The 24271-nt window shown below is 51.1% G+C and overlaps 3 protein-coding genes and 1 non-coding gene across 10 annotated transcripts; 1 reads left to right on the top strand and 3 right to left on the bottom strand.

Moving 5' to 3' along the window:
• Positions 1 to 664: 664 nt before the first annotated feature.
• On the bottom strand, positions 665 to 3119 carry LOC122379703 (protein enabled homolog). The gene is made up of 2 exons (XM_043362102.1): positions 3014 to 3119; positions 665 to 2601 (listed from the first exon to the last, which is right to left on the bottom strand). Exon 2 carries the CDS (start codon positions 2563 to 2565, stop codon positions 976 to 978), a length of 1590 nt encoding a protein of 529 aa, XP_043218037.1. The 5' UTR covers positions 2566 to 2601; positions 3014 to 3119; the 3' UTR covers positions 665 to 975.
• A 187-nt stretch (positions 3120 to 3306) lies between these two features.
• Trnas-aga lies at positions 3307 to 3388 on the top strand. Its single transcript has one exon. It is a non-coding gene; the product is annotated as a tRNA-Ser (tRNA).
• A 493-nt stretch (positions 3389 to 3881) lies between these two features.
• On the bottom strand, positions 3882 to 23859 carry LOC122379699 (prostaglandin reductase 2-like). 6 transcript variants are annotated; one of them, XM_043362093.1, is made up of 8 exons: positions 23501 to 23859; positions 7880 to 7971; positions 7549 to 7667; positions 6863 to 7063; positions 6378 to 6571; positions 5771 to 5972; positions 5163 to 5372; positions 3882 to 4769 (listed from the first exon to the last, which is right to left on the bottom strand). In XM_043362093.1, exons 2-8 carry the CDS (start codon positions 7920 to 7922, stop codon positions 4662 to 4664), a joined length of 1077 nt encoding a protein of 358 aa, XP_043218028.1. In that variant the 5' UTR covers positions 7923 to 7971; positions 23501 to 23859; the 3' UTR covers positions 3882 to 4661. The 6 variants fall into 6 exon arrangements, with proteins under 6 accessions (XP_043218028.1, XP_043218031.1, XP_043218029.1 ...); XM_043362096.1 differs by lacking the exon at positions 23501 to 23859 and adding an exon at positions 12918 to 12951; XM_043362094.1 differs by lacking the exon at positions 23501 to 23859 and adding an exon at positions 11905 to 12171.
• LOC122379701 lies at positions 15104 to 18591 on the bottom strand. Of its 2 annotated transcripts, none has more exons than XM_043362100.1 (3): positions 18458 to 18591; positions 17398 to 17511; positions 15104 to 17000 (listed from the first exon to the last, which is right to left on the bottom strand). In XM_043362100.1, the coding sequence occupies exon 3, from the start codon at positions 16929 to 16931 to the stop codon at positions 16395 to 16397; it is 537 nt and encodes a 178-aa protein (XP_043218035.1). In that variant the 5' UTR covers positions 16932 to 17000; positions 17398 to 17511; positions 18458 to 18591; the 3' UTR covers positions 15104 to 16394. The 2 variants fall into 2 exon arrangements, with proteins under 2 accessions (XP_043218035.1, XP_043218034.1); XM_043362099.1 differs by having other exon boundaries at positions 18170 to 18563.
• Positions 23860 to 24271: the final 412 nt, after the last annotated feature.

The following is a 24271-nucleotide window of genomic DNA, read 5'->3' as shown; positions in this document are numbered from 1 at the left end:
TGAACGTGTCCCACAGACCGCCACACAGTGTCAGAAAATAAAACTCTGGAGGGTCGCTCAACCGACAAAGACAGCAGGGCATCATTGTTCGTGCCGAGTGTCCTTTGTCCTATTCAGACCGGCAGTGGTTCACTCCCGCGGCGCTCGCCCAGGAACCCTGCCGCGGGTATTATAAACGTTATTGGAGGAGAGCGTGCAGCTCCAATGGTGTATTGTGAGCAGCACGCACCGTGCTAACTGTCGCGACTGGTTCTGTTCACCAATCTGGTTAGTGGTTTGTTATATTGTGAGGTGAGCATACACGATGTCACTAATGAAATGATGAATGCCTAAGTTAATACGATGATCATTATTCCTGTCAATCACCAATTTTCCTCGAAAGTAACATAGTTTTGATAATGCGATCACTAGGTACCTACTCCGGTAAAGAAATCAGCACGAGCGTAATTGACATACTCGAGTAGACGATATAAATGATTTAGAGATTTCGTAATGCTAATCAACACAGCTAATAGTGTGCGACAGGTATGATAGATATTACTTAGCTTTACCTGGTAACCTAGTCAAACTGCAGTCATCAGACATGACACTGTTGCGTCGTATTCATCACTTTACCCTCCACGCTCACACACTAAATGCTAAATTCAAATAATGACAAATACCGTTAACTTCAATATCGTGTATAACAATAGCCACACAACAAATTCATGGAAAGATTCTACATTTTAGAGGTATTGCATAATAATATGCAAACTCGTGTAACGTGTTACTACTCGGTAATCAGATAACACTTGACATAAGTATTTGAAGAACAAACACTAGGGCGCAAACGCACGTCACCCAATAGAAGGCAAGCATCATATGAAGCGAAACAGCTTCAAGACACCGTGACTGATAACAGGCTTTCCTCACATGAAATCAAACAACCCTCGCCACATTACCATAGCGAACAGTTTGCGACCACACAGTATCACATCACAGGAAATCCTCATCATCAAAGTCCTCCTCGGGGGCGAACCGGACCCTCTTCTGTGTCTCGGCCGGTGGCTGCGCGCCGCCGGCAGCGGCCATCTCCTCTCTCAGTTTCTGTAGGCCCGTGCGGAAGTCAGTGGTGCTGCGTTTGAGCGGCTGTGGCCCGCGGTAGCTGAGACGGCCCGGCGCGGCGGCGCGGCCCCACTGGCGGCGAGCAGCGCAAGGCGCCGGCGCCGGCTCGGGCAGCGGGCTGGACGGCGGCGGACGCTGCTGGGGGCGCACTGAGGCCAGGGGAGGCGCAGAGGGAGGCGGTGGAGGCGCCGGAGGAGGTGGGGCGGCTGGAGCGGCTGTCGGCTGCCGGCGGGTCATCATCAGAGCGCGGCGCGCGCCCCAGCGACGCTGAGCCAGCTGCGCACGGGACGGTCCGCCACCGCTGCCTGCTGAGGCTGTCGTAGCGGCTGCCGGAGGCGCAGGAGACGTTACACTGGGTGTCGGAGCAGCACCATCAGCCATCGGGTCATCAGACTGATCCACGTCTGAGGCAGACCAGTCCTGCGGCAGGTCCAGCTCCTCGTACCCGTCATCAGCACAGGAAGTTTCCACACCTGCGTCAATGTCAGTTTGTATCGGAGCTTGACGAGGCCTGGGTTCATTCATCGGCGCCGCCATGTGTGTTTTCTCCCGCCACGTCGGTCTCGCCGGTGCGACGCTGACAGGTGACGGTGTTGGCACTCGGCCGGGGCCGGCCTCCTCCCTGAGGGCCCCGGAGCCGGCGCAGTGGTACTGGCCGGCACACCGGGCCGTCGCGCGCATCCGCTGCTTCATCTTCTCCATGTTGTTGAACCAGAGCAGCTGCTCGAGCCGCTGCAGCTCGGTCGACATGGCCGTGGCCGCCGAGCGCAGGCACGTCGTCTCGTCCTCAGCGTCTCCGATGTCGGTGAGCAGCTGCTGCACGTGCCGGCCGTCCCGCTGCTCCTGCACCAGCCGGCAGAGCGTCTGCTGCAGCTGCTGCACGCGGACACGCACCTCCAGCGGCTGCTGCAGGCTCCGACGCCTCGCTTCGATCTCGCTCTCGGTGTCTGCCAGCTTCAGCAGCTCCTGCTGCAGTATTACCTCGTGCTTCTGTAACTCTTTTATAGAGCAAGAAAGCTGCTCTGTGAGCGCCTTTGTTTTAGATAGTTCACTCAGCTTCTCTTGCTTAGCTTCGGTGCGATAAACCCCATTCAAACCAAACCTGTTCAGGTGCTCACCGGCGCTCGTGCACAGTTGATCCACCTCTGACTGCACCTCGGTCCTCACCGTCGCCAGCTCCGTCTCCGCCTCCTGCAGGTCGCGCCTCACGCGCTCCCGGTACTCCAGCACCTTCTTCAGTCGCACGTCCTGCAGCTGCGCGCTGGAGCTCACAGCCGCCAGCTCCTGCTCGGCACGCTCGTGCTCCTCGCCGAGACCCAGGTGCTCCTTTCTCAGGGTGGCGGCGGCCTCCTGTTGGCGTTCGTTCTCCGCACCGACAGCCCTCAGCCGCTCCTGCAGCTCCTGTAGCAGCTTCTCCGACGAGCGCACCTCCTCCAGGAAGGCATCCACGTCACCCTCCATCACCGCCAGGTGCCAGCGGAGCAGCTAGCGTAGCATCTGCGACGGTGACGGGAACCAGAATAACAATATTCTAGGCAAAAAAGTAGCTATGATCGAGTTGAAATTGGGAAATTATGATGAGATATAACCTCCAGCACGCACATTTGAAGCGACTGTGAAAAAATACACCTTCTAACAGGCAAGACAGCAATTCTAACCAAGGCCGTATAATACCTATATAATGTTCCAACTTCAGTGTCCAAGGATGAAGTCGAAACAATCATTCCGCAGCCCCTCGGCTCAATCCCCTACATTACGGGGAGCCTATGTTATGTGTATCAGAGGATCGAGAGAAACGGGCTTTTGTAAATCGGCCGATCTATCAATTATGCCGCAATTCACGATTTAAAACAATGCCTTACAGGCGCTTTAATATGCACATACTCATTGAAAATATATAGAAACCCACATTTCAGGTAGAAAATGTACGGAAACTCCGCAAACTGGAACCACAATTGATTTATTTCTGCGTGATTGTTTGTAAACAACACTCATATGATATTTGACCTTGAATATTTGAGCGAGAAAAGATGTTGCAAAATGATATCAACATTAATTTACCGTGTGAATTCTTAAAATACATGGAATTTATACCTATTTTATTGCATATTAGTCATTCAATACTTTTCGCAACGCCAGGCAAGTGGAATATGGCTTCAGCTTTCTCATACAATATTTCCAATCTGCCTCCCTTCTCTCACAGCGGTCGTGGCCGAGTGGTTAAGGCGTCTGACTAGAAATCAGATTCCCTCTGGGAGCGTAGGTTCGAGTCCTACCGACCGCGAGCTTTTTCAAGTTCGCCCAGCGAATTATTGACCTATCTACCAATCACACCACACACGTCACATGATATGCATAAATGTTCACCTACCACAAATGCTATGCCGACTCCCAGCTGTAATCCCAATCCATCTCCTTAAAGGGAATGGGTCTAGGAGTAGGATCATTCAATCATGAAACATGAAAATCCTGGACAATATAATATACTGGTGACATGAATTATTCATCAGTAGGTGTGCTCGACATTTACAGCTCCATTAAGTCGAAACCCCATTGAACAGCGGAAAGTCGCCTGAAAATATTAACACGCATACCCCTAACAATTTCATTAAGTGCTAAACCGTTACCCAAGCTGAAAAGGAAAGTGCAACACAATCGATTTGGGGAATGGGAATGCTCGAGCAAGAAAGGCATCGAATTTCATGGAAAGGGCGAATGACAAGGCGGACATCACCAGAAAACAACAAGCTAATAGCAGCAACTGAGCGTCAAATATGTCAGTGGGGATGAATATATTCAAGACACAGCGTACCGTTTATCACATAACACAAGAATCGGGACACTAAACCATACATTGTTCGAATACTCTCTGGCAACTGATTTCAGCTGAACGCCGGCGTCAGTTCAAATCAAAGTAGCTCGTGTCTAGAATAAACCAATATAGTCGGACAGTGACAGAGCGTAGCCGCATGGACAACTCGTCTTAAAAAAGTTTAGATGAAAACTGTAACCAATAGTATGTGATAAGTATGGCATATCAAATTCTATAACTTCCAGGATATGTGAAGGTGTATACTGTACATAAATTGATACTTCATGTCTTATAACGAAACAATGCGTTATACTGAGCATTCTTACTTTGTCCTTATGGATTTAATGGTGCAAAAGGACAAATGCTTATGTAGATTAAATCAATAACACATAAGATGGCAGCTTAAGCCGACATGTTTTGTACCAGCACCATACAAGGGAATTGTAACACACAATCGATTACCACAACTGAATATTGACCCGAAAACAATACGTTACCGTCACGTCAAAAGTACGCTGGACCATAAACCGAAGCTCGAACCAATCCTAGGACACACAGGCTGAGAAAATGACTATCACAAAGCCACCACTTCCACACCAATGCCTATCGCCCGAGCCTCACACTCACAGCTTCGCTGAATCTTTCTCACCTACCGGCTACTCCCTCCTAGTCTGGAAGTTTGCCGCCAGATGCCACTAGCATCAGTGTAGATGGCAGCACTGTACGGCGGCAGCGGAAGCGGCGGCTATGCGTCACTGACTTTCACGATCTGTTTGCCGATGTTCCCGCCCGACATCATCGAACAGAAGGCCTTGCCGGCGTTCTCGAGACCGTCCTCCTCTGTCTCAAACACCTGGAAGGAAGTGAAGAACCAGCTGATTCAGCAGGTCTATCAGGTAGCGCCGAGACCGCAGAACACTCCACCGCTAGCCCGACCCGACCCAGTTGGGAAGAGAAGGCCCGGCTGAATTCGAGGACCCGCGGCCCATGAAAACAATAAAGAAGCTCTATGTACGTTATCGGAATAAAAAGGCTCCATGTACGTTATCGGATCATACAATTTATCGGGATAACCAAATAACAACAAAACTTATCATTCAAGCTCCTTACAAGACCCATCCACGACCACAACCACTACAAAAACGACGGTTGCCTTCCGTCAGCCGTGTCCCAATCTGAGCCCGCCACTGAGCCCACAGACACCCACCCACCCAGCTGCTCACTCTGCACCCACCGCACCTCCTACCTTGATGGCTCCGGCGGCCAGCCATCGGGCCAGGCGCGCCACGCCGTCGGCGAACCGGTCCTGATACTCGAGCACGAGGAACCTCTCGCGAACGATACCTCGCTCGTCGACCAGCCGCTGCACCTCGGGCCGTAGCGGCGGCGGGTAGGGTGCGTCCGTATTGTAGGCCGAGATCTGGCCACAGAGCACCACAGCGCCGCCGGGGGCCATCTGAAATAACGAGGGAGGGGGGGGGGGGGGATCAGCCGGGGGTGAGATGGTTGATTAAACCCATACCAGAAATACATCGACTTCTACATTTTGGGAACGGGGCCATGAAGGCAGCTGTATAAAATTGTATCCTTTGGGAAACAAAATGTTTCAAAATACATGCCTTCAACTCAGAATATAAAAAAAAAAACATCACGTGCCACGTCAATAGTGCAAAATCACGACACAATTCGACCCAAACATTACATTTTCAGCTATATTTTCATCTGTATCAAACAAGCGCCAACCCTTGAAAATCAATTTACTGACCCAAACCTTTCCTATTCCGCCCCATACGCCTCTCAACCGACCCTCTCCCCACCCTGACCCTAGCAACCCCTCCCCTCCATCGCACTGACCTGCGCTATGACGGCGTCACTGATGGGTCCTCCGACGTTGTCAAAGTAGCTGTGCACGCCGTCCGGGCAGAGCTCTGCCAGCCGGGCCGAGACGTCCTCCGAGCGGTAGTTGATGGCGGCGTCGAAGCCGGCCTGCGTCGTCAGGAACTGACACTTTGTGTCCGAGCCACAGATACCCACCACCCGGTCGGCGCCCTCCAGTCTGATGGGAGAGGGGAGGGGCATGGGCCAGGGGACACTGGTCATTGGACTGAAGGGTAGAAAGGCGAGGTCACAGACACTACAATCCGCCGGGGAGAGGAGCTGGGGGCCAGAGACTCTCCGGTCTGAGGCCCACAGGCCACAAGTCTCAGGGGGTTGGGGCGCTGTAAAATAGCTTCAACCAGCACAAACTGTTAAAATACGAAAGCATAGCACACAAACCTCAAGTCCACACCCAGTGTTCCCAGTCCCTAGTCTCGACTGTCATCCCAAAGAAGCCAGGAGAAGGACAGTGACATCCAATCACCCACGTCACGGGACTGGGAGTCCGGGACCCACATTGCAAGCACCTGCCGGCCTCCCTTACCCACGCGTTGACACTATACACTATACAGTATACACCCACCTGCCGATTTGGCCGGCAATGTGTCCACAGGCGCCGGCAGCCCCGCTCACTACCAGGGTGCGCCTGATGCTGCCATCTGTAGGCAGTGAGCGCAACTGGGAGCGCTCCGTGATCCCAAACAGGGCCGTCAGCCCGACCAGGCCCAGGCACGAGATAGGCAGAGAGAGCCGCTTACCGACCAGACGCTCGTCCACCTTGGAGGTGTAACAGATGGGGCAAGGTCAGTGCCAGCGCCGATCGTCGCGCCAGCGTGATTCGTGACAGCAATGTCGGCAATGGGCGGCCATCGAACTTCATTTCCTAGCTGCTGGCGTGACACGACCATACTTTCGATTATTATGAAAAGAAACCGCCCACACCACACCACAAACAATCTTTTGAGGGAATATGAAGGAGAAAAAACCTGATTGGAAACCATGAAACATACCAAAATATTAAATTCCATATTTTTTTTCGTAGAGCTGCGTGACTCATATTCTACAGACCTTCATGATCTTGTCGGCCTCGATGGTGAAATAGAGTTTCCAGGGCCACTCGAAGAAGCCGGACATGACGATGTCCCCGGTGCTGAAGCCGTCGTCGTTACTGCTGAGCACCTTGCCCACGCCGCCCAGGCCGGGGATCGCCTGCCCCAGTTGCCATGGCAACAGGTACTCGGCGCCCGTGGACTCGTTCATCTGACATCTCTGCAAGAGTCGATAGCGGGTCTAGTTGGGAAACATCGTATGGGCGGCGGTCTCCATAGCAACCAGAGCGCTCGACAACCACAACACAGCTTTACACGTGAACGATATCACGGTATAGCCTCCGGCCCTACCGCGCTGAAAGCGTGCCAAATGAGAGCGAAATAAAACCTATAGGTGCTAAGCGTAGGAGCGATGATATTGCGGTAGGTATGTAAATGGACACTGGTTAGTGGTTAGGCAGCTGGGCTAAGCAGTAAGCTCATGAACGAGCGAGGATATTCCCCTGGTCAGCTGAAAACTAAGCTAAACTGGGGGTATTAAGATATCATGCTCGTACATAACCCAGCGACAGTTTGATAGAGCGGGGAACGGCTACAGCTGAATAGAACGCCCGTCCGTGACCAGAGGTCTCACACACAGTTGAAGAACATCTCCGTCGGCCGTCACACCCGTACCTGAACGTCCCCGTCAAGTCAAACCCGTACCTGAGCTGGGTCCACGGACAGGTAAAGGTTCTGTACGAGCACGTGACCCGGCGGCGGGTCGGCCGGGTACTCGCAGCTCTCGTACCGGAAGTTGTCCTCGGCAGGTGCGCCGTTGACACCTGGTGCAGAACAGGTAGGGCGTATGTGATACGTAAGACGCAGGAGCATGCCAGGTGGCCACAACTGTCTGTCCCAGAGGAACTAGTGAAGTGAAGTCTGTGAAAGTGTTAAGATATCGCCGACGGTCCTGTCATTCAGCAAACCAAGGTCAAACCAGGACCATTGGCCTATGTCTTCAAATATTGGTCATAAACAAATGGTCAACACTCACCTGGGGGCTTGGCGAACACCACCTGGTAATTCAATAGCTTCATGACAAATGCAGGCTTGTTTACAGCAGTTGGAAATTATCTCATACAGTATCTATGGGGAAATAGATTTAGAAGTAAGTAATACAGAAATGAATGGAGAGACACATGAAACAACATAAACATAAGCAAATCAGATAAATGACAACTTGACAAGTGCTGGGGCAGCGGGGAAGAAGTTTGCCCCGGCCTCAAGCATTTATAATCAAGCATTTATCCTATCAACAACAGGTGAAAATCAGGAGCAGCCAGCAGACATGGATGATGACAAGACTGACAAGAGCAGTGAGCATGATTGATCCAGCATCAGCATGTGCAATGCTTGTCCCACAGTGGACGGTAGTCGGTATGTACGTATTCTTTTTTGTCAAGCGATTCAGATTAACGTTTAAGTGCAGCTCATAACAGTGTGAGTGTAGCTCAATAATAGCTCAATAATAGCTCATCAATAATGCTAAATCATAGCCATATTGTAGACACTCAGTCCATGCTTTATTCTTTCCATTGAATTTATCATTAGCTGATCACATAGCTCAGTTAGTATGGCGTTGGACTCAGTGTGGTGAGAGCACACATTCCAGTTATAACAGTCTGAGGTTCGAGGCGCAGCAGCACGCCCAATGTTTGAAAATCGGTCAAAATCCACAGAATGTACAAACCAAGGCTATGTACAAACACGAAAATGTATCCAGCTCACACAAGACACTTAATCCAAATGACTTTCCAACTGAACCTCCTTTATTTTATTTATGTATACACTGCCTTATTTATGAAATAATGGTTAGGTTAGGTTAGGTTAGGTATATACGGAAAAGAAAGGTCCTGAGGGACCTGGGTGATTTCCGATCAGTGGCATTTCAATGTCTTCTTAGTTCCGTCTTGTTCTCGGTGACTTCGTTTCCTACTCGTCAAGCGTCTTCTTCACTGCCTTGGTCTCAGTTCGTAGACTCGGTGCGCCCAGAACTTGTCAAGTCGATTCTTGAAGGCGTTGACGCTTGGGGCAGATACAACGTCCGCTGGGAGTCCATTCCAGGCCGAGATGACGCGCGAACAGAAGGAGACTTGACGCAGCTGGGTGTTGACTCTGGGCTGTCTCAGTTTCAGACCGTGGTTCCTCGTTCTCTGGGACGGTTCTCGTTCCAGCAGGTCACCAGCTGTCACCTTCAGGCGTCCCGTCAACATCAGATACACTGTGATGACATCACCCCTCAGCCTCCTGTAGTACATGCTGGGGAGCTTCAGTTCCCTGAGCCTGTCCTGGTACTCGAGATGTCGCACGGAGTGGACGAACCTTGTCGCTCTCCTTTGCACCCTCTCCACGGCGTCTTGATCACCTCTGGACGTCGGTCCCCAGACTGAGTTGGCGTATTCTAGATGGGGCCTCACCATGGTCTTGAAGAGGATGGGCAGTGTAGTCTTGTCCAGTGACAGGAATGTGCGCTTGATGAGTCCAAGAATCCTGTTGGCGCGTCCCACTGCTGCAACTGTCTGCTCATGGAACTTGAGGGTATCATCAACGAGCACCCCGAGGTCCTTCTCCTTCTTGACAACGGTCAGCTCAGTCTCGGCCATCCGGTACTCGAAACCAGGGTTTGTGCTCCCCAAGTGCATGACTTTGCACTTACTCCTATTAAAGGGGAGCTGCCACACAGCTGACCAAACCTCCAGTGCTGATATGTCGTCCTGGAGAAGACCTCTGTCAATGTCACTGGACACCCTCCTGTACACCTTGGCGTCATCTGCGAACAGCTTGACGGTGCTGCTGATGGCGTCCGGTAGGTCGTTGATAAATAACAGGAATAAGACAGGTCCCAGGACAGACCCCTGCGGGATCCCGCTGATGACATCAGTCCACTCTGAGAAGTGTCCCTCAACAGCAACACGCTGTCTCCTGTTGCCGAGAAAGGCCTGAAACCAGTGTAACAAGGGCCCATCAACTCCGCAAGCCTTCAGCTTCAGCAGGAGCCTCCTGTGCGGCACGCTGTCGAAGGCTTTGCGAAAATCAAGATAAATGACATCCACAGCACTGCGCTCGTCAACAGTTCTCAGCCAGTCTTCAATTACCACCAGCAGCTGCAGTGCACAGGATCGTCCAGGTAGAAACCCAAACTGGTGCTCAGACAGTACGTTCTCCGTTATCAGGTGATCCAGCAGAGCGTCCCTTACAAAAGACTCCAGCACCTTGCAGCAGATGGAGGTCAAGCTCACTGGGCGGTAGTTTCCAGGCAGACTCCGGTCACCAGCCTTAAAGATGGGCGCGATATTTGCAGCTCTCCAATCCGCCGGGAGCTCTGCGGAGTCCAGCGATTTCTGGAAGATTGTCTTCAGGAGGTGGCTTAGTGGGCTCGCCAGTTCCTTCAAGATCCGTGGGTGGAGCTCGTCTGGTCCTGGGGACTTGTTTATGTTCAGTGCCTCTAGTCTCTTCTTCACTTCTCGTGCAGATATCTCAACCTCAGTTAGTCTGGTACCGTTGAACCTGGAAGTAGCCTGTGGAGTATGTTGATCTTCAACAGTAAACACACCACTGAAGAAGTGACTGAGTGTCTCTGCCTTCTCTCTACCGCTGTGGGCTCTTGAGTTGTCCTCTCTCTTCAACTCTTCTACTCTCGCCTTCGTCTTGAGTTTAGACCTGACATACTTCCAAAAGCATTTAGGGTTCCTTGTGACATTCTTCGCCAGGTTGTTCTCATGTTGTCTTCTAAGTTTTCTTGACAGCTTCCTTAAGTCATTCTTTGCCCGTTTGAAATCCGCCAACGACCTTCCATCTCCAGAGCGGCGGTAGAGTCCATAAGATGGTCCTTCTTCCTCTTGGCTCGTATCAGCTTGTTGTTACTGTATGGTTGTCGCTTGTTCCTTACAGTCTTCATTGGTATGTACCTTGCTTCGAGACACTTTATCAATTCCTTTAGACAGTTCCAACCCTCTTCAACTCCTAGGTTCTGCACCCTGTGACTTATATCTGATGTTTCAATATCATGGGCCATGCTTTCAAAATCCGCATTTCTCATATCCTTCACAAGAGCACGCTTCGAAGATACATCAGCATAACATCTTATCTTGAAAATCAAGCAGTCATGGTGGCTGTTTCCAATAGGTGGCCGGTGGTTCAGGTCCTGTATCATGCTCTCTTCTGACGTCAAGACCAGGTCCAAGAGACTTGGTGTTCGGTTGGGCATGAAGTGGGTTGGTGAACACACATGTTGACTCAAGAAGCAGTGCTGGATGGTTTGGATGAACTTGTGCGTGTAGTGCTGGTCTCCTGCAGTTGACATTCCCAGACTCCAGTCAATTTCTCTGTAGTTGAAATCGCCAACTAGTACAAGGTGACTTGGCTGACTGTCACACACCTCCTCCAACAGGGTACACAGGGCCTCTGTGGATCTATGGCCGTCCCCGCTGGGGCTCCTGTACACAGCACCGAGCACTAACATGTCGCTGTTCCTCAACTTAAGCTTAACAAACACAGCTTCTTGAAAGAGACTGCCAAACTTGACCTCTGCTGGCCTTAGCTCACACCGTACCATGATTCCGACACCTCTTATGCTTAGCAGTCCCAAATTCTCTAGTTCCGGATCAAAGTTGAGATATGTTGTGTAGTCTTCTCCAACTGAAAAGAATGACAGTGACAGTGGTCTTCGTTGCGCTTTAGGTACACATTCAGTGAGGACCACTATATCTGGCTTATCATCTTCAATTCTCACCAACAGTTCATCCATCTTGTTTGGGAGCCCATCTATGGAGTGTACATAACTTTTAAAACCTTAGGTACCTCAGCATGCAACACGTCACCCAGGTTTGTGCCATTTACACACACATTCTGGATAGGTGCTGTGAAATTGTTGTCATGCAGCATGGGACAGGTCACATTCAGGCGGTAAAATACAGTTCTCTATATACCGTGGTAAAATATCTATATTCTATATCAAAATTCAAATCCTATCCTGAGTCACTCAAAGGAACGCTATGTTCGAAAACAGTAAATACCCACCTTAGAAATTAATCTTTTTCATGTTACCAGAGGGGTGTTCACGGGCACCGCACACTGCTGCGTGCGGTGTGTGCGGTACGTCCAGCAGGCGTGGGGGTAGGGGATGGGTAGGCGGTTCTGACGTCACGGCTGCGTGCGGTGGACGGTCCGCTGTGGCCAGTCCCGACCGGCCACAGCGGTCGCTGTGTGCGGTGACGCAAGGCTGACGTAGGGGCGCAGTGGGCGGAGCTTGGAGGCTGTGTGCGGTCCGACCGCACACAGGGTCCGTGAACAGCCCTCCGGGCAACGCGTTGTGGAAAGGGGAATATTTGTTTCTGGTCCCTAAAAAGCTGTTTCTGGCACCTAATTGCTGATCAGCCCCAAAATGCTTATTCGACCCTAATATCTGAATCTGGCACCTAATTGCTTCCACACAGCCTAAAGTTGCCAGATCGTCTAGTTGAACTCCGTATTTGCTGTTTGCTGATTCAGCACCAAAACCAAAACATCCAGCACCTATTTTATTCCACGTTTGCCTACCTAATTCGCGTAATCTTCCTGATTTTATGTATCCTAACAAACATGAACGTTGCATTCGGTGATGTCAAGTGCCATTTTCGCCAGTGGAGATAATGATTAATGCCATTTCTAGCCAAAAGAGAATCAAAAGAGCCAGCTATGGTGCAGCATAGCAAGACGCTCCTATACCAGCCCGCTAGGTAGAGACTAGAGATTATTGCACCCTCAGCCATTTTAACGTGAAAAGTTTGGATCCGTCACTTCCAGCCAGGCTCTCAGGTCATAAACTGGAGTAAAGCAAAATGTAAACTCTGAACAGATATGCCACGCAACCGGCCCTCTTTTCAATATTATTAGCTTTCTGCAATCATCGTCTGACTCCATCTCGATCAAACGCAGCATCCGGTTTCTACAGGGGCGTTTGACTGACCGGCCACACAATAACCAAAAACAAAATCAAAGCTTCATGCACACATATGACATAAGTAAGAAACGGATGAAAAAGGCACAACCACGGCACAACTCTGCGCGGCAAACAACGGACAATGTCCCACGCAAGATCCCGCGTTTCTTCAGCGGCCTTGAACGGAATGAAAACATTACATTTCTTTTTTGGAACTATTTGATGACGTCAAAAGATACAATACCCGTTTTAATGGTCAAAATCGAGACAATTACTCACAAAAATGTTCCCCTTTAAGCATTACAAATAAATGCTTTTAAATATTTAAATGACATTGTTTTTTTCAAACAAATCAATATTATTTGCTTACTTAAACGTCATATACAATGCTGAGATCACTACGGGGCTGTCTTAGAGTGTAGCTGCACTGGCAACCTTTGGGCTAGACTCCAGGGGTCATTATACCAGAACAACATGATTCTACCAGCCAGTAGTTCATTTTTCTACTAGATTGGTGCTACGCTCAGCATTTAGGTGCCAGATTCAGAAAAAAGAGTAAGGCGTACCGATGAATAGGTGCCAGAAACAGCTAATTAAGGTCATTTTCCATGATTGGTGCTGGTATCCACCAAATAGGTGCTGAGGACCAATTTTGGGGCGAGTCAGCTTTTAGGTGCCAGGAATAGCTTTTCTGGGACGCAATTAAATGGCGTCCTTGTGGAAATAGCTGTTTATTGAGAAATTTGCCTGTTGCTATGCAACTGCCGTTTGATTACAAATTCCTAGAACAGAGCCTGCTGCTTGTCTATGAATCATCTGCGCCTTTTTTGTATAAACTTGAGTGATTTTGTCGTCGTGGGAGGGGAGGTGTGGAGAATTTCAATTTGTCGCGAAAGCTTGCTGAATTTACCTTACCTTACCTTACCTTAATTTGATCGGAATTTAGAGGCCACTTGGCCTGTAGGGAACCGTTCTCATCGAGCTCGTGACCTTTTTGGACCTTTCTAGCTCCTATCAGGTACCATGTACCTGATGTTTGCCCAGTGGGCATCCAATCTTGATTTGAACTGCTCGATATTGGCAGCGTCAACTACCGTCTGCGGCAAGCCATTCCAGTCATTGACTGCCCTCACACTCAAGGCCGTATATAGGAGGTAACAGCATTTCGCGTTTGTTTACTTTTGCTCAGCTGACGAAAATGACGTCACTGACTTTCTGAAGCTCGAGGCCGTCATTCGGCTATTGCGTAAGAGCATCTTCAAAAACTTCAAAACATCGGGGAAAATACGTCGATTTCATCGATTTTTTTCGTTCAATGATACTTTAGAGCGACTTGTGAACACATGTTATTCGTTTAAAATTTCGAAACTGTCTGACTTATACATACTCCCGACAATCACAATCATGGAAGGTAATGCACTATGAAAATCCACGGCAGAGCTGGGCTAATGTCGGTCGGCAGGGAGCCAGGGATCGTTATCCGCGTATGTTTGTCCAGGTTGTCTAGGTCCGGCCGAGAGGCTATGCAGCGCCGCGGAGACGTTCAGACGGTTGTTGTTCCTACTGCGTGGCAGCGGCGTGCCTCCCTCGGACCTGATCTACGAGCCGTGCGCCGAGCCCGGGGACGATCCGACCGACAGCGCGAGAGCGAGTGCGGCGTGGCGGCCATGGTGAGCTCGCCGGCGTCGGGCGCCCACCACTCGGTGGGCTCGGTGCGCCGCACACGCCACACCGTGTGCATCTGCATACTCCTCTGCTGGTCATAGGCGACGCACAGCGCCGGCCGCCGGCACACGCACACCACCGAGACCGGCTGTTCGTGGCCAGAGACGGCTCACAGCTGCCTATCCTGATGATGTGCGGCGCGACGTCGTCTGGTGGGTGGAACAGGGAAAACAGCGTCGGCAGATTGTCCTCTGTGACATGTCCCAGGGGTAGGAACCTTAGTGGCTAGTCACCAGATGTCTCTGAGGGAGCACAGCAGTCACCATACGGTGATCTATTAGACTGTCAGTGTCCTCAAGAATTCAAGATCACCAAACGGCCAGTTTGGCCAATCACAACACCGTGCCGAAAAGTGACGCCGATGGATGAAGTACCCTACCACAGTACCCTCTAGATCACAGGCATCAGAATACTAGGATTGAAGTACAACATCGGTCAGCCGCCTCGGGCATCATTCGTGATGACGTCCACATCAGGCCGCGGAAAACATCACGGACGGTCATAGCACATTACAAATAGTAAGTAGAACTAGGAACTGCTTCAACAGAACGAAACTCAATCAACATCAAAAGCATTTCACAGCTTTCAGTATCACAAACCGTAGTGTGAAACAGTTCACCGTGTTCACAGCAGAGACAACATCTGTAAGAAACTACTCATCTCTAATAACAATCTCTATGTAATGTCCACCTGGCTGGACACACGAGTCACATCCGAACCTCCCAAGCTCATCACCTGATCAGATGAGAAACCCTCTCCAGACACACCGTCCCGTCCCTTCTTAACCGGTTCCCGGCCCTGGCGACATCAGGGCCGGCCCGACCCGTTCCCTGTACTATCTGGCTCTGGCAATGGCACTGAGCGTCCAGTAGGTTGAACATTAGAATGTCAGGGTGTCACCACCATCGCCCCTTCCCTCTGCGACTCACTGCCACTCCCCCTCCTCCCCAGTTCACTAGACCCGCCGCGGGTTAGCCGCCCTGTGGCGTGGCACCGGCAGGGGCGGACTCAGCCGAACTCGTCCAGTAGATCTCCCGCCCGTGTGCCGTCCGTCCGGTGGAGAGGCCGACAGGACCGGGCATCTCTCTCGGTAGTCGCCTGCCCAGCTACCCGGTCGGCACCGCTGACTGAACCTCCAGCGCCGCCTCCACCGCTACTGTGTACACCCTCCTTCCGCAACGGTGGAGACAGGTACACCAGCTGGACCACCGACTCCCGCGCACAGTCCAGCAGCGAGGTCTGTCCAGCCCCGTCTGTCGGCGGTTCACTGAACCTCCAGAGACGGCCGCACTTGAGTCCATGCCCTCGCTGATCCGAGAAACATCTAGGTGAGCAGAGTCATCAGCTGAGTGACTGTCACTAGAGGTCCTGCCACCGTTACACTTACGACCCCCCACCGGAGCCAGTACCAGATGTCGAACTAGGTAGGCTGTTGAAGCAGCGCACGGCCGCGGCTGACTCCGATATCACTCGGCTGGAACTCTCGTCCTCGGCGTGCCGCTGCTCGGCACGGCGGGGCGAGACAGCGACCGCAGCAACCACCCCACCGTCTCAGAGTCACTCACCCCGACCGGCTCCGAGTCACGCGACTCAATCATTCAACACTCGCCCATCACCCGTCTCACTCGCCCATCACCCGTCGAGAATCACCCGTCGCGCCACCACACCGGCCGCACACACGAGGAGCGCACCGACCGGCCCCATCCGGCCAATGTCAGCCGGCCAACTGGCGGGGTCACAGGTTGGCAGGCGGCCAGGCGCCGCCGCTCTGTCCAAACAGAAGTATGCACATTGCACATCCTATAATGTCCGAAGGCAACGTGCCGACCGACGGCCTCGTCTGCGTAGGAGGTGAGCGCACCGACTACCGCTTGCTCTTCGCGTGTTGGGCTAGCTTCCTCAGCTGGTACTTTTCCGCTTCAGCTGCTGCTCGAGCGGTGTTGAGCCAGCGGAGTCGCAGGTGCAGCCGCGTGCTTGCCAGCTTCCTGGCGATTCGCTCGTCCAGCCCTGGAGCTCGGGCGAGCACGCAGCCTGTCAGGCGCTTCACGATGCCAGGCGTCTTGACCGCGGTCGGCCCCATCACGTCACTGAACGTGTCGTTGAAATCTTCCACCACGCCCATCCACCACTGGCTGGGGACGTACAGGCTGCCGCGGCTGATTGTCTCCAGCCAGCGGCTCGGTACGGACGCTGGCGCCAGAGAAGACGAGGTCGGTTGGCCGAGGTCGCCGCGGATCTGCCGGCATTTGAATGCCACATAGCCGGCCACGAACGCGAGCGCCTCGCGGTTGACGCCGAGTTCAGCGGTCCGCGGTCGAGTATTGGATGGCCCGGCCTCTTCTGTGTCCGGACTGTTGTCCTCGTGAGCAGGAGGGGCGGGTGGCAGAGGCGGCTGGCCCATCGCCGACTGGTAGGCGGCCTCCCATTGCTCGTGCTGCTCGGCAGCCTCCTCGTCGGCTGGATCGCGAAGCTGAAACGAGACAATGCATCAATTACGATTGATTCAGAGTATATGGCCGATCTGGTTTCTCACTACCGTGATGACGAGTTTCTTACGTATCGCTGGGTAGGAGACAAACATTGTTTATTGTTTATTCACTGTATCGCCGACAGACATAATCCACTTAGAGGCGAAGTCAGTAGTTAAAACACTGTAGCTCACGCTAAAATAAATACTACATCAGAGCTCGATGATATAAGTGTGTGTAAACATGCAAGCATATCTAAAAATAACAGTACTTATAAGAGTAAAGGTGAAATTTAAATTTAATGGTGAAATTTAAAGGTGAAACCGATTATATTAAAATGTTCACGAGTCTGAAATAAGGATTTAAATTTGATGAAACATAGGACATAGGTAGTATTACCTGCTGTCGCTGCCACTGATCTCCATCTGTCCAGGCCCTTGTTCAAGAAGCTGTTTTACCACCACCCTCTCCTTCCTCTGCTCGAGTCGGCCTCCCCTGGTGTCATCTCCTGGCCTAAACAAACAGAGATAGAACATTTATTTTAGATTACAATAAAAATGAAACACCTTTAGCCTGACAGCAAAATGTGGCAGATTTAAACAAGATCTGAATAATGCAGACATCAGAACAGGGCAGGTTTCAGAATTCAGGGATGTCAGGGCAAAAGGGAGAAGATCTGAGGCAGAAAAATGGGAAAAGAAGTAGGAAGCTTGAGTATCTCTGCAGGGTCCGGGCAGAGGAGATCAGTGCACATTGGGTGCGATTTTGTGCTTTCAGCCCAGAACAGTGTCAAGCTCCCTGCCATAATTTGCAGACTGATCCTTCAGTACAGATGAACCACAAAAACTGGGCCCTGTTCTTGAGCACCCATGAGGTAGCTACCTACTGTGAAAGTTGAAACTTACAAAATTATGAAATTGACGGTGAACCAGGAATGATGTCAAGGAAATTAAGAAAGTAGGAGGGGCATGTGATATGATATCAACAGGCTGTAATGAGCCTATGTGCCTCAGTGGTGGAAACAATCCCAACTGCAGGCACGGCATACATCTTATTCTAACGACAAAAGAACACAAAGAAAAAACCTGACGTACAACCATATTCATAAAAGCTAATACTCAAACTACCTTATCATGGGCAACATGAGTTTTAACATTTAATAAAAACACACCTTGACAGTGATGAGGCTGAGGGTAGGTTCCTTGAAGGGATGGCATCTGGTTTCAGTGAAGGCTTCACATTTGGCATCAGAGTTCTCTTGACTAGATATGATGGATCATAGTCAGTCTCAACAAAGTGTTCAGAGCACACAACAGCGTTTTTTTTTACATTGAATTGATCTTGGCGGTAACACCTATGTCAATGTGCACCCACGCAGCCTGGACTTCGGGATTCTTTGGAAATCTAAAAAATGAGGCTTCAGCTTTCTTGTTCGACCAACCTCCACTCCAGACCTTACATGTAGCTACAGCACAGGCTGGCATCTTGATTCAGTTATCTAAAATAAAATCTTACATTTTAAAGCATCACAATCTCAAAACAACATCAATCATTGAAATGACAACATGCATATTTCTGTCTACATAGGGCCTTGATATTTCTGCAGAAAAATTCAAATCGGTTCATGTCACACACGCGCCATATACGCAGAAGACTTGTTAAGCTGCCTTAAACAGCTGCAAAATAACTCACTTTGTGCTTAAGTTACTGCTACGCTTTATCGCAGAAACCAAGTAAAACAACACACTGGTATCTTTAGACAATGTGAAAAACGCACAATTCAATCGATTTGGACCAAAAACTGCGAAATTTATTTACCAAAGCCCTCAGAAAACGGGAAAGAAGCGGAAACGCAGTGACGTCATATGGGCCGGAGTGCACCGCCGGAGCCTTCCCTATGGCTCAACATAAAGTCGGAAGCCCCTGCTCACACTGAACGATTTCCTCCTTGGTCTGGTGGTGGCTCTGGGCTTCTGGACCTTCTGCGAGTGGCCTCGAGTACGACCGTCGGTGGAAGCAGTAAAGAACTCTTCCGGAGCCAGGTCAACACCTCCATGCATCAGTTGGTACATTTGGATCATATCGCCTCGCCGCCGCCGATAGAACAACGAAGGCAGCTTCAGTTCTCGTAGGCACTCTTCATAGGGAAGGTGTCTGATTTGGGTTACCAGGCGCGTCGCTCTCCTCTGGACACGTTCGATCAGGAGTTGGTCGGAGCGATTGAATGGGCCCCATGCCACGTTGCCGTATTCCAAGTGTGGGCGCACAAGTGTTTTGTACAGCAGTGGGAGGGTGGACTTGTCGATAAGCTCGAATGACCGTTTTATGATTCCTAGGATCTGGTTGGCCTTCGCCGCAGCAGCAGCAGCCTGTTTGCGGAACTTGAGCGATGAGTCCACGAAGACACCAAGATCGCGCTCGGCTTCGACCACCTCCAGCTCAACTCCTCGGATGGCATATTTGACCCGAGGGTTGTTGCGTCCCAGGTGCAGGATTTTGCATTTCCCCTCGTTGAATGGGAGCTGCCAGCGGTCGGACCATGCCACTAGATCATCAATGTCGCCTTGGAGCGATGTCGTTACCGTTGGGTCTCGCGCCAGCTGCATGGGCGATGGTTGGGCAGAGTGGTTCCTGACATCTCCGTTAGGAGAGACAGCCACCTCTCCCTCCGCATCAGCCTGCGGCAGAGTACTGACGGGGTTACGATTTTGCTCATCACTCGCCGGCTGGGTGTCTTGGGTGGGGTGGTCTCTGCCAGCTCTGGATTGAGCGACAGCCAGCCCCGCAACCTCGGCGGCTACTGAGCGGGAGACACTTTCTTGCTGTATTGACCGGTAGAGCTTCGTATCATCAGCAAACAACTTTACTGAGCAGTCGACCACAGAGGGTATGTCGTTAACGAACAGCAGGAACAAGAGGGCCCCAGAACTGAGCCTTGAGGTACACCACTCCTGACGGCAGTTGGTTTCGAGTGGCATCCGTTCACGACCACTTCTTGTTTGCGCCCGGATAAGAAGACCTCAATCCACTTCAAGAGTTTGCCTGAGATCCCAAAGCACCTAAGCTTTTTCAGAAGTCGGATGTGTGGTACCGCGTCGAACGCCTTACGAAAATCCAGGTATGCCACGTCAACCGCATCTCCTTGTTCGAGCATCTTAGTCCAGTCCTCCAGCACCTCCAGCAGCTGGGAACAGCAGGACCTTCGGGGACGGAACCCATGCTGGTGTCTAGACAGCTGGCCGGTGGATGTCAGAAATTCGACCAACTCATCGCGCACTAGAGATTCCATGACCTTGCATGGGATGGACGTCAGGCTTATGGGTCGGTAGTTCCCCGGGGTACTTCTGCTTCCCTTCTTGTGGATTGGAACCACTGTAGCTGACTTCCAAATCGAGGGGAGAATACCTTGCTCCAGGGATTCGCGGTACAAGTTGGACAGCGGGCCAGCCAAGGCCGCGGAGGCAAGCTGCAACAGTTTCGGATGCAGGCCGTCAGGACCAGGGGCAGCGTCAGTCTTCAGGTTGTCAAGTTTATGTCGAACTGCTTCGGCTGTAATAGGGACTGTATCAATGGGCGTACCAGCAAACTGGCTGGTTGGCTCTGGGATGGTGGACAGATCCTCATCAGTGAAGACGCTACTAAAGAAGGCGTTTAGGAGTTGCGCCTTACCGCTGTCGTCGCACACAATGGAGCCAGAGGCATCTATGAGGTTGTCAAGTCCCGCCTTAGTCATCAGCCTTGAATTCGAGTATCTCCAAAAGACCTTAGGATTGGTTTTTAGGTTCTTGACCAGGTTTTCCTCGAGGTCTCTCCTCAATTTCCTTGTCAGGGCCCGCAGTTGGTTTCTGCAACGGGAATATCGGGTGAAGTCGAGAATGTTTTGGGTCTCGGAGTAGATCGCCCATAGCCTCTCTTTTTCCTTCTTAAGTCGCAGAGCTTTGCCATTTATATACATGTTTTTACGGCTGTCTTTTCTCTTGCTTCTTGGGAAACACTCTAGAGCGCTTGAACGTACACAATCCATGATGAACTGGTATTTTTCCTCGATTGCCAGAGGCTCTATTGAGTCCCAATCGGCGTCCTGAACCATCTCGATGAACTTCTGTGGGTTCCCCTTGAAGTAGTTTGGATGATCTGCTGCAGGGACTTGTTGGCAAGTGTAGCAGAACAGGTCGAACCGCAGTATGACGTGATCGCTTTTCCCCAGGCCGGCTTCGTGTTTGAGGTTTCGTACCATACCGTCCTCATTTGCTATAATCAGGTCCAATATGTGAGGGGTCTCACCAGGACGGAAACGGGTAGGTTGGGAGACCTGCTGTCTGAGGAAACAGTCGTCCAGGGCCTCGAGGAACTTGTGCGAGATGTCCAGTGGCGGGGCTGGGGAGAAGCCACTCTCCCAATCGATTTGGGGCATGTTGAAGTCTCCCCCGATAAGTACATGTGAGTGACCCGACTCAAGAGCAGAGTGCAGGAGATGGCACAGCTCATCAGCTCCGTCTCTTGTGTTTAGTGAAGGGCTTCTGTACACACAGCCAATTAGTAGTTTGTCATCATTTGCCAGAGGAAGTTGCACCCACAGCTGTTCAATGAAGGTCGTTGGGCAAAGTGTTATCTCTGTGGCTTGGAGAGAAGTCCTGATGTATATGCTGGCTGACACCTCTGAAACCACTGGAACCCAAGTCAGACTGTGAGAGATCAAAATTGGTGTACAGTGTGAAACCAGGAATGGAAATCAATGCCTCGCCAATGGGTGATGACTGTGCTTTTGGGATTACTTCTGTGATCAAAATAGCGTCTGGTTCATCGCCGGCAATTTTCATGCAGAGCTCATCTCTTTTATTTGGAAATTGGTCAGCATTGGTGTAGAGGACATGCAGGCCTGGCTTCTCTTGTTGCTTGACTTTCCTTGCTAGTCAATCTTCAGTGAAGATACTCCCCTGATGTACATGCGTTGTGTCTTGTGAGCCCAGGGCGGAGCGGCGATCGTCGGCCTCCGCAGGAGCGACAGCCGCCTCCCCAGCCTCCATGCCAGCAGAGCGGTCACTGACAGCTCCCACGGAGGCGACAGCCACTCCAGCAGCCACTCCAGTAACAGCCTGGGGAACTTGCATCTGACTTTTGTTGGGAGCCTGGGCAGTCTGAGCGGAGCGGTAACTGCCAGCCTCCGCAGGAGCGACAGCCGCCTCCCCAGCTTCATTGCCAGCAGAGCGGTCACTGACAGCTCCCACGGAGGCGACAGCCGCCTCCGCACCAGCACCCACCACATCAACTTGAGCTTGAGTCTGCCTCTTGTTTGATGCCTGGGTAGGCTGAACAGAGTGGTTACTGCCAGCTCCAGAGGGAGCGGCAGCCAGCTCTGCCGCCACAGCCCGCACAGTTTGGGTAGAAGTTTTCCGCGTCTGCCTCTCTGTCTCTGTACCTGGATTCAGCGTGACTATCTTGCCATTCCTGATAGTGAGGTTGGTTTCACCAGCACCTTTGCGTCTGTGCAGTTCGTCTCTCAGCTTCTTGTTGGCCTCTCTTTCTTTCTTGGTCAAATCCGGAGTCACATAGATGTTCACAAACTTATCAGAGTGTCTGAGCTGGGGAGCCAGCTTGAGGATGTCATGTTTCGTCGAGACACTGTCCAGGGTGACTATTAGCAGTCTAGACTTTCCCTCTACTTTCTTTCCCACTCTAAAGGACTTTTGAACATTGACATTCAGTTTCATTTCCTCCCTAATCATCATCCTGAAGAGTTCTGCATCATGAGAAGCCCTTTCAGCCAGGGGCCCTGAACACTGTTCGGGCAGGTTGTGGACTACTAGGTTTGATTTTCTCTTCTCCTTGTCCATGTAGTCATCCAGGGCACCAGTTAATTCCTGGGCAGCTACCTTACTTGCTCCCAGCATGCCAGCTTTGGGAAGCGTTAAGATCTGGTCACTTACCTTCCTCACAATGTCTTCACATGACCCTTTCACCATGTCTGCATATGATCTTTTACAGTTCTCGTTTTCCTTCAGTGACTGGTCCATGATAAGGGCGCTTTTCTCCTCCCTGGCTTTCAGATCTGCAAGCTGCTTCTCGAGGGCTGCCTGCTGTTCCTTCAGGGAATTCTGAACCTCAGAGAGATGATTACGAAGGGTCACCTCCAGTGACGCAACCTTGTCAGCTAGGGATTTGAAGTTTGTCTGCTTTTTGTTTCCTTTCAGTTCATCTTTGCAACTAGTGCACAGCCAGGCCAGCACCTTGTATCTCTCCAGGGCTCTCCAAGCTGGTTTTGAGATTCCCTGACAAGACGAGTGATACCAGTCGTGGCACCTATCGCACAGAACGCCTGACTCACCAGTTTGAACAGCTTGCCCGCATGTTTTACCAGGTCCACCCTTGCATACAACTCCTTCGCTACCCGCACTAGTGTCACTTGAGGATCGAGAGATGGATACAGAATTGTGTTCCCATTTTTCATAGACGCTATCGTCCAGCTTACCAATGGCCTTGCGGCCATGAGATCTATCCATACCTGTATCAGTTGGCTGTTGGGTATCTGGCTGGGACTTGCTTCCAGCTTTTTCCTCTTCCTGCACTGCACTATGCAACTGGAATCATGCCTGTTCCAGCGCCTCCAGTAGAAATTCTTGACTGGAGGCTCTACCAGAGGTTTCACTGGAGGCGCTGGAACGCAATCTGGAGATTTCTGGAGATTGGTGTCACAGATACCAAAAGAATGACCATTGTTCTATCTTGAAACACAAAATTTGTTTTCAATTTAAGAAAGAAAGATTAACAAAATTATAGCAATGTTATTTTCTTTACATTCAAGTTGTAGAATTAGCAGTCAAAAGTCCTTTGTTTACATTCGTGATTGTCACATGTGCCCCATAATTGTAGACCAGAGCCTCCAGATAAATTGGGACCTCATAGGGGTAACTTGGTCACCGGACCCCTGGGATTCCGCTGAAAATCACTACATAGGGGTAACTTGGGGCGTAGAGTCGCGTGGTGCAATCCGTTAAACCCTACACCTAATACTTTTCCCGCTAGAGGGCAGCAAAGTTCCAGCGACAGATTCGCCGGACCCCTAGGAATCCGCTGAAAATCCCTACATAGGGGTAACTTGGGGCGTAGAGTCGCGTGATGTAATCCGTTAAACCATACACCTAATACTTTTCCCGCTAGAGGGCAGCAAAGTTCCAGCGACAGATTCGCCGGACCCCTAGGATTCCGCTGAAAAATACTACTTAGGGGTAACTTGGGGCGTAGAGTCGCGTGGTGCAATCCGTTCAACCCTACA

This window comes from Amphibalanus amphitrite, unplaced genomic scaffold (assembly GCF_019059575.1).
Source record: "Amphibalanus amphitrite isolate SeventyFive unplaced genomic scaffold, NRLGWU_Aamphi_draft 000083F_arrow, whole genome shotgun sequence".
Classification (NCBI taxonomy): Eukaryota; Metazoa; Arthropoda; class Thecostraca; order Balanomorpha; family Balanidae; genus Amphibalanus; species Amphibalanus amphitrite.
This window is presented reverse-complemented; position numbering and strand designations above follow the sequence as displayed.

Bases quoted from the DNA above. Each gene is read 5' to 3' on its own strand.
- LOC122379703 (XM_043362102.1), bottom strand. From the start codon at position 2,565: ATGGAGGGTGACGTGGATGCCTTCCTGGAGGAGGTGCGCTCGTCGGAG.
- LOC122379699 (XM_043362093.1), bottom strand. From the start codon at position 7,922: ATGAAGCTATTGAATTACCAGGTGGTGTTCGCCAAGCCCCCAG. The intron at 7,668-7,879 runs GTGAGTGTTGAC...GTTCTGCACCAG, and splicing joins GGTGTTCGCCAAGCCCCCAG to GTGTCAACGGCGCACCTGCC. The intron at 7,064-7,548 runs GTACGGGTTTGA...CGACTCTTGCAG, and splicing joins TGTCCGTGGACCCAGCTCAG to AGATGTCAGATGAACGAGTC.
- LOC122379701 (XM_043362100.1), bottom strand. From the start codon at position 16,931: ATGGGCCAGCCGCCTCTGCCACCCGCCCCTCCTGCTCACGAGGACAAC.